Raw genomic sequence first — 9,380 nt, forward strand, 5'->3', positions numbered from 1 at the left:
GAGGTGGAGGTTGCAGTGAGTTGAGATCACACCTTGGTACTCCAGCCTGAGTGACAGAGCAAGACCCTGTCTCAAAAAAAAAAAAAAAAAAAATAGAAAAGGAAAAAGAAGGCCCACCCTTCCCAATCCGGATGGGCATTATCCAATCCTTTGAGGGCCTGAATACGACAACAAAGAAAGGAAGAGGGAATTTCCTCTCCCTGCTTAAGCTGCGATAGCCGTCCTCATCTCCTCTCAGACATCATACCTCCTGGTTTTGGGGCCTCTGGAGTCAGACTAGGACTTACATGTTGGACCCTCTGCTCTGGGGCTTTCAGATTCAGACTGAGACACTGTAGGCTCCCCTGGTTCCCAGGCCTTCAGGCTAGGATGGGTTGTACGCCACCAGCGTTCCTGGGCCTGCTGCTTGTGGACGGCAGACCGTGGGACTTCTCAGCCTCCACAGTTGCATGAATTAATCCTTCAACACAAACCTCTTTCTACATATTTGTAGATATCCCATTGGTTTTGTTTCTTTGGGGATCCCTGACTAACCCCGATTTCATTTACATGAAATGTCTGGAATAGGCAAATTCATAGGAACAGAAAGTAGATTAGTGGTTCTCAGGGGCTTGGGGAAGGGGAAAATGGGTAGGAACTGTTCAATGGGTACAGGGTTCCCATTTGGCACGGTAAAAAACTTTTGGAACTACAGAGTAGTAATGGATGTACAACCTTGTGAATGTATCAAAACCAAGACTGAATCGTACACTTTTAAAGAATACATTGGTGGAATGTGAATTCGATTTCTTTTTATTTGTTTCTCTTTGTCTTTTGAGACAAGGTCTTACTCTGTGGTGTGATAATGGCTCACTGCAGCCTCCACCTCCCAGGCTCAAGCAATCTTCCTGCCTCAGCCTCCCAAGTAGCCGGGACTATAGGTGTGTGCCACCATGTCTGGCTACTTTTTGCATTTTTTATAAATACAGGGTTTTGCCATGTTGCCCAGGCTGGTCTCAAACTCCTAGCCTCAAGCAATCCACCTGCCTCAGCCTCCCAAAGTGCTGGAATTACAGGCGTGAGCCACAGTGTCTGGCCATGAATTATATTATATTAAATTAAACACACACACACACACACTGACATTCTAAAAGCAAAGGAAACAAAAGTACAAATAGGCCACTTTGGGAGGCCGAGGCGGGCAAATCACGAGGTCAGGAGATCGAGACTATCCTGGCTAACACTGTGAAACCCCTTCTCTACTAAAAACACAAAAAATTAGCCGGGCGTGGTGGCAGGTACCTGTAGTCCCAGCTACTCAGGAGGCTGAGGCAGGAGAATCGTGTGAACCCGGGAGGCAGAACTTGCAGTGAGCCGAGATCACGCCACTGCACTCCAGCCTCGGGGGTAGAGCAAGACTCCATCTCAAAAAAAAAAAAAAAAAGTACAAATAGGCAAATGGAATTACATTAAACCTAAAGACTTTTGTGCATCGGAAGACCCAATCAACAGAATAAAAAGGCAGCCTATAGAATAAGAGAAAATATTAATATCCAGAATAAAGAACTCAACAACAAAAATCCAATAACCCGATTTAAAAAATGGGCAAGAGACTTGAATAGACATTTCTCCAAAGGTGATATACAAATGGACACGTAGCACATGAAAAAATGCTCAGCATCATTAACCATTAGGGATATGCCAATCTAAACCACAATGAAATAACATGGTTGTCACACCCATGAGGGTAGTTACTATCAAAAACACAGACAATAACAATGTTGGCAAGGATATGGAGAAACTGGAACCCTTGTACAGTGTTGGCGAGATTGTAAAATGGTGCAACTTATGTGGAAAATGGCATGGTAGTTCCTCAAAAAATTAAAAATAGAACTACCATAGGATCCAGCAATCCCACGTTTGGGTATATGGCCAAAAGAATTGAAAGCAGAGTCTCAAAGAGAGATTTGCATAACCACGTTCATTGCAGTACTATTCACAATAGCAAGAGGTCCAAGTGTACCCAAGTGGATGAATGGGTAAACAAAACATAGTTTATTCATATCATGGAATTATTATCCAGCCATAAAAAGGAAGGAAATTCTGGCACATTTTACAACACAGATGACCCTTGAGGACATTATGCTAAGTGAAGTAAGCCAGTCAAAAAAGGACCAACACTGTATGATTCTACTTTTATGGGGTCCCTAGAGTAGTCAAATGCACACAGACAGAAAGGAGACTGGTATTTACCAGGGGCTGTGGGAAGGATAGTTGTTAAACGGTACAGAGTTTCAGTTTTGCAAGATGAAAACGCTCTGTTTGACAACAATGTGACTATACTTAAACTACTAAACTGTGTAATTTAAAATGACTAAGATGGAATTTTATGCTGTGGGTTTTTGTTTTTTTTTAATCACAGTTTTTAAAGTTGAAGAAAAGTAAAAGAAATAAAAAGTTTGCCCACCGGGGAAAAACACACACAGCATGGCTAACGTTTCCTCTATGTGCCCAGCTCTGCTGTGGAATTACACCCTCCACTTATCCTGCAAGATGCGATGTACTCCCCAGGGTCCCCCACCACAACACGGCACCTCACTGACCTGGAACCAGGGACAAAAACAGCAGAGACCAGAGCTCCATCCCCAGGGCTTAGCCCAGCACCTGCCCCGGCAGATGCTGGATAAATATTTACTAAATAAACGGTATAGTAACCGCATGGTGAAGTCAGGCTAATACAATCATCCCCATTTTACAGACTGGCCAATGGAGGCCCAGCAAAGCAAGGTGACCTGTCCAAAAATCACAAAGCCAGAAAGTGGTTAAGGAAGAGATGAACCCAATGTCTCAGACTCCTGTGACAGGCCCCCTTCCACAGCATCACCTCCTTTTGATGTCAGCCTGGAATCCATTTCAACAAGGGATTTACAAATAACCATTTTCACTCTGCACTAGTGATTCATAACTTTTGTGGATCATGGGCCCATTTGATAATCCAGTTAATGTTTGGAGCCTTTGGGAGCACTTTGGGAGGTCAAGGCAGAGAGATTGCTTGAGTCTAGGAGTTCAAGATCAGCATGGGCAATACAGCAAGACTCTGTCTCATAAACAAACAAACAAACAAATAAATAAAGTTTGGATCCTTTTCCTAAAACAACACACATATGAAACTTAGATAATAGTTTTCAGAGGTTTCCTGAACCCCTGAAGCCCATCTGGAGACCTCAGTTAAGAATCCCCTTTCTAGGCTGGGCGCAGTGGCTCACGCCTGTAATCCCAGCACTTTGGGAGGCTAAGGCACGAGGATCACGCGAGATCAGGAGTTCAAGACCAGCTTGACCAACATGAGGAAACCCTATCTCTACTACAAATACAAAATTAGCCAGCATGGTGGCACGTACCTGTAATCCCAGCTACTCAGGAGGCTGAGGCAGGAGAATCACTTGAACTCGGGAGGCGGAGGTTGCAGTGAGCCAAGATTGTACCACGGCACTCCAGCCTGGGCAAAAAGAGAGAAACTCCATCTCCAAAAAAAAAAAAAAAAAAAATGTTCCCTTTCTACACGGCTATCCGGGTAAGTTAATTTGTTCTCAGGATTTTAGAGCCATCTCTACATTCCTATGCATCAGAATCATCTGGGGGTGCTATTTAAATTCATGTTCCTAGGCCCATCCCCTGTGAATCTGGTTAAATAAGTCCAGGGCCAGACCTAGGAATCTGCATTAGGCACACTGAGGATTCTGGGATGGGTGGCTCTCAAACATACCCACCTGGATGCATGAGCTGCTGCCTCCCAGATCTCTGATTACAGCCCTGGTGGCTTCTCCAGCTCCTGGCCTCTCCTCCCAGCTGTCCACTGGCTACTAGAATGTTCCAACACAGCCTAACAAGGACCACTCTGAACTCAACATCTTTCCTCCAAAAGTGCTTCTTCACCTGAGTCACCAGACCACCAGCCTGAGCGTCACCCTGATGATTCCTGTCCCCACTCTACATCTTGACCATCAGCAAGGCGGGCTGGTTCTACCTCCCCTGTGCCTCTGGGCCCCTTTCCTCCATCATCCCTGCCAGTGTCTTGGTCTGATCTCCTACCCTCCTTCTACCCCAACAACCCAGCCTCCATCCTACAATACTCATATCACTGCCCTGAGCAAAATCCTTCCACAGTGACTGAACTCTGGAACTGCCCTGCCCAATGCCACAGTCATATGTGGCTATTTACATTCAATTTGATTAAAGTAAGTAATATCGAAACATCTGTCCCTCAGTCGCCGTGGCCACATTTCAGATGTTCAGTCACCACAGGTGGCTGGGGCCACCGTGCTGCGCAGCACAGATAAAGGCACAGCCCCATCCTCTAGAAGGTTCAGTGGACAATGCACCTCCAGAGCTTGGAGTTTGGTTGCTGAGCGCTGCAGGGTCTGGCCCCAGTCTCCACTCAGGCCACTCACCAGCACCTGGGTCTTGAGCCACACGGAACCACCCTAAACTCATGACCTTACCTCCAGGCTTCCCCATGGTATATCTACCCCTCCCAGCCTAACCAACTCCTACCCCACCTGTGGGTCTCAGCTTAGCTGTTTTCTCTTCCTCTGGCCAGGATAAGAGCCCCAGCTTCTGCCTATTCCAGCATTTAAAATACTGAGTTATGGCCAGATGCAGTGGCTCACACCTGTAATCTCAGCACTGTGGGAGGCTGAAGCGGGCAGATAACCTGAGATCAGGAGTTTGAGACGAGCCTGGCCAACATGGTAAAACCCTATCTCTACTAAAACGAAACAAAACAAAGAAAAAAAACACACCAATTAGCCAAGCGTGGTGGCGTGCACCTGTAGTCCCAGCTACTTGGGAGACTGAAGCAGGAGAATTGCTTGAACTCAGGAGGCAGAGGTTGCAAGGAGCCTAGTTTGCACCACTGTGCTCCAGTGTGGGTGACAGAGCGAGACTCCATCTCAAAAACAAAAACAAAAACAAAACAAAACAAAAAAAACAAAAATACTGAGTTGTAACAGCCACTGGTATGCCTACTCCCACCCTGCAAATCGGTGGTTTTCAACCGGGGGCAAGTTTGCCCCATAGAGGATATTTGGCAATGCCTGAGACTTTATGGATGGGCTGCTACTGGCATCTGGTGAAGAGAGGCCAGGGATGCTGCTCAACATCCTATGGTGCACAGGACACTCCCTACAGCAAAGAAGTATCTGGCTTAAAATGTTAGGAGTGCTGAGATTAAGCAACCCTGCCCTAGATTGGGCAACCCGTAAAGGCAGGAGTGGAGTCCTGAACTCTGCATATCCCCAGCCACTAGCCCAGAGTTGGGCATACAGGAGATGCTCAATAGAGATTGAACACATATGAGTTCAGATGTTCTAGAAGATTCTTTACCCAGGATTCCAGTTCTCCTGCAGTGTCTTCCCTTAAAGACAATCACTGGCCATTATGGTGGGATGCATAATAGCCTCCAAAAATATCCAGGTCCTGGATGGGTGCAGTGGCTCATACCTACAATCACAGGGCTTTGAGAGGCTGACGCAGGAAGAGTACTTGAGGCTGGAAGTTCCAGATCAGCCTGGACAGCATAGCAAGACCCCATTTCTACAAAATTAAATTTTTAAAAAATTAGCCAGGGGTGGTGGCAACACTTACAGTCCTAGCTGCTTGGGAGGCTGAGGCAGGAGGATCTCTTGAACCCAAAAGTTTGAGGTTCCAGTAAGCCGTAATTATACCACTGCACTATAGCCTCGGCAACTGAGTAAAACCCTGTCTCAAAAAAAAGAAATCCAGGTTCTAATCCCCAGAAATTGTGACGGCTACCTTATATGACACAAGGGACTTTGCAGATGTAATTTAATTAAGGATTTTTTTTGAGACAGGGTCTCACTCTGTCAGCCACGCTGGAGTTTAGTGGCGTGATCTCAGCCCACTGTAGCGTCTGCCTCCCAGGTTCAAGATTCTCCTTCCCGAGCCTCCTGAGTGGCTGAGATTACAGGTGTGTGCCACTATACCTGGCTAATTTTTTTTTTTTTTTTTTTTTGAGACAGAGTCTCATTCTATCTCCCAGGATGGAGTGCAGTGGCCAGATCTCGGCTCACTGCAAGCTCTGCCTCCCGGGTTCACGCCATTCTCCTGTCTCAGCCTCCCGAGTAGCTGGGACTACAGGCACCCGCCACCTCGCCTGGCTAGTTTTTTGTATTTCTTAGTAGAGACGGGGTTTCACCGTGTTAGCCAGGATGGTCTCGATCTCCTGACCTCGTGGTCCACCCGTCTCGGCCTCCCAAAGTGCTGGGATTACAGCCTTGAGCCACCGCGCCCGGCCTACCTGGCTAATTTTTATAGCTTTTGGTAGAGACAGGGTTTCACCATGTTGGCCAGGTTGCTCACGAAATTCTAACCTCAAGTGATCTGCCTGCCTTGGATTCCCAAAGTGCTAGGATTACTCATTACTCACTGGTGTGAGTCACTGCACTCAGCGTATAATTAAGGATCTTGAGATGCAAAGGTTATCCTAGATGATCTGGGTGGACCCTAAATGTCCTCACAACAGTCCTTATAAGAGGCACAGGGAAACTTCTCTCTCTCTCTCTCTCTCTCTCTCTCTCTCTCTCTCTCTCTCTCTCTCTCTCTCTCTCTCTCACACACACACACACACACACACACACACACACACACGTCACCTGACCATGGAACAGAGAGAGATCTGAACGTGCTATAATGTTGGCCTTCAAGATGGAGGAACAGGCCACAAGCCACAGAATGCAAGCAGTCACCAAAAGCTGGAAAAGGCAAAGAACGGATTTTCCCCTAGTTCTTCCAAAGGGAGTATGGCCTTGCTGCCACCTTGGTTTCAGCCCAGGAACACTGACCATGGACTTTTGGCCTCCAGAACTGCAGGAGAATAAACTTCTTTTGTCTTAAGCCAAGATGATAACGGTAATTTGTTCTAGCGGTCATAGGAAAGTGATACAGTCTATTCCTTTCCGGGGTTTATTAGGTTTGAATCAGAGAGTTTGATTTTAAAAACAGAGACTTAACAAGGAATGGCATTTAGGTGCCAAGGCCCATCCCATGCCTACTGGCTCTGATAGCTGGAAGGAGAGATACGGCAGAACTGGGTGGGTGAGTGAGGCTGAGCTGTGGGTGTTTCTAGAAGGGGCTGCCGCCTGGGCCATCGGCAACCACGTTCACGGGTCACTCTTCATGCTTTGGTCCTGCCACCTTCTGGGATGCTAGAGGTCTCAGGCAGTTAAGTGACTTGACCCAGGACTAGCCTGTCTAACTAGACTCAGCAGGGATTGGAATAAAACTCCAAGCCCTCTTCCACGTGTCCAGCCCACTGCCAACCTTGCTCCCCTCTAGCCTCAGTGGCTTTTTCTGATCTTACAACATAGGCCCAGGGCCTTTATGCTTGCTGTTCCTTCAGCTTGGAACACTCTTCCTCTGGAGTCTCCCATGGCTGGCAGATTCTCATCATCCAGGTCTCAGCTCAAATGCCACCTCCCCAGAGAGGCCCTCCATGGCTGCACTAAGGCAAGTGGCCTTCTCTAGTTACCTTCTCTTTCATCACAGGGCTGAATTTCTTCTCACATTCAATTATCTCATTAATCTCTTTGCCTGTTCAACATCAGCTCCACCCCTTCTTCCTCCTTCTCCCAATGCAGGCTCCAGGAGGGCAGGGACCTTGTCTGATGTGTTCACAGATACGTCCCCAGACCCAGGCCTGGCACACAGCAGGTGCTCAATATATTTTGAATGAATGAGTAAATGAATGAATTTGCTGCTTTGGGGAACGCCTGACCCAAGCTCCTTGCCAACACACCTGATCTTCGCTTTCCTAAAGGCCAGCTCCTCCTCGTTTCCAAAGTCCAGGGACACATCCTCGGTATCATCCACCAGGGCCTGGGGAGACAGCAAGGGCAGGTGGCAGGCCCAAGTGCGGTGCACACCCCGACCCCACCCGCCCTGTCCTCCTGGGCTTGGACTCCACTCGCACCCCACTGGGTTCCCAAGTGGACCCTCCGAGCTGGCGGGGCCCCTCCGCTGCGGCCGCGGTGGCACAGCCCTCTCCACCCTCCCGACCACCGGGTGCAGCCCAGCCCCGGGCCCCGGCGCATCCCTCCTCCTCCTCCCGGCTTCTCCAGCCCTCCCGCAGGTTCCTCTCGTCCCCGCCCCACCTCCAGCCCCAGCATCCCCGCAGCCCTACCTGCTTCATGACCCTCCCAGGAGCCCACCTGGCGCCCAGGCCCGGGGCTCCAGCTCTACCCGTCGCCTGTGAAAGGCTCGGACGCCGGGCGGGCGGATGCGGGCAGCGGGCGGTGGACGCTGAGGGTCTGGGCCTGAGCCCTGTGGGGCCGCCTCAGCGCAGGTTCTCGGGTGGGGCGGGGCGCTCGGGGCCCAGGGCGCAGTCGCGGGCTGGGGAGGGGGCTCGGCTCGCCCGGGACGCGCACGGGAGAGAAAGCGGCGGCAGGGAGGCAACAGCCTGGGGAACTGCGGACAGAGATACTGGGAGGAATGGGAGTGGGGCGGGGGGCGGTGGGGGTAGGCTGCGTCAGCGAATGGTGTGGACAGTGCATAAACGTGGATGGAGTGAATGATAAGGCAAGGAATGAATGTCAGTGGTGGGCAGCCGCATTCAGGGTTGGGAGAAATCCTGTGTTTCCCAACAGTCTCTGCGCGCAAGAAATTCCCAGGAACCTTGTGAAAAGCAGATTCTCAGGCCCGGCCCGGGGGATGTGGGAGGCCTGGAGTGGGGCCCTAGAATCTGCCTTCCCCGCCCCGCCACCAAAGAAAAAAAGAAAGAAAGAAAGAAAGAAAAGGGCCTCGCTGTCGCCCAGACTGGAGAGCAATGATGCCATCATAGCTCACTGTGCCCTCAAACTCCTGGGCTCAAGCAATCCTCCTGCATCAGCCTCCCGAATAGCTGGGACCACAGGCTGCACCACTACACCTGGCTAATTTTTTATTTTTTGTAGAGAGGAGGGTCTCACTATGTTGCCCAGGCTAGTCTTGAACACCTAGGTTCAAGCCATCCTCCTACCTCAGCCTCCCAAAGTGTTCCATTACAGGAGTGGGTCACCACACCCAGCCTCATCTGCCTTTTAAGGGGTGATGCTGCTGCAGTCACAGCTTCAGAACCACAATGAGATCTGCGTGCATCGCCATGCCAGGCACTTATTAAGCACAAAATTATTAGTAGTATTAATATTATTATCGACAGTAATAGTGTTTCTTGCTGTGGAAGTCTTCCTGGGTAACTCCCAGGAAAGAAAACTTGTTACCTGAGGGTCTTTCCTGGCTCAGGACACAGTGACTCTCCTCTCCTGTGTGCCCTCTCCCTGTCCTGATCCCCCACCCACGGGCAGAGGTCTGAGCGTCAAGATGCCAAAGCCACTGGTCCTGCCCTT

General features: G+C 49.5%; 1 protein-coding gene across 1 annotated transcript in view; it reads right to left on the bottom strand.

Moving 5' to 3' along the window:
- The window catches only part of TVP23A (trans-golgi network vesicle protein 23 homolog A), a 55,239-nt gene extending 46,750 nt beyond the window's left edge, over window positions 1–8,489 (bottom strand). Inside the window, exons 1-2 of the mRNA XM_010370254.2 lie at window positions 8,180–8,489; window positions 7,796–7,875 (exon numbers count right to left, since the gene is read on the bottom strand). Of these exons, the coding sequence (XP_010368556.1) occupies window positions 7,796–7,875; window positions 8,180–8,188 (89 nt within the window). The 5' untranslated portion in view covers window positions 8,189–8,489. The remainder of the gene's footprint in view (window positions 1–7,795; window positions 7,876–8,179) is intronic.
- Window positions 8,490–9,380: the final 891 nt, after the last annotated feature.

Source organism: Rhinopithecus roxellana, chromosome 20 (genome assembly GCF_007565055.1).
Source record: "Rhinopithecus roxellana isolate Shanxi Qingling chromosome 20, ASM756505v1, whole genome shotgun sequence".
NCBI lineage: Eukaryota > Metazoa > Chordata > Mammalia > Primates > Cercopithecidae > Rhinopithecus > Rhinopithecus roxellana.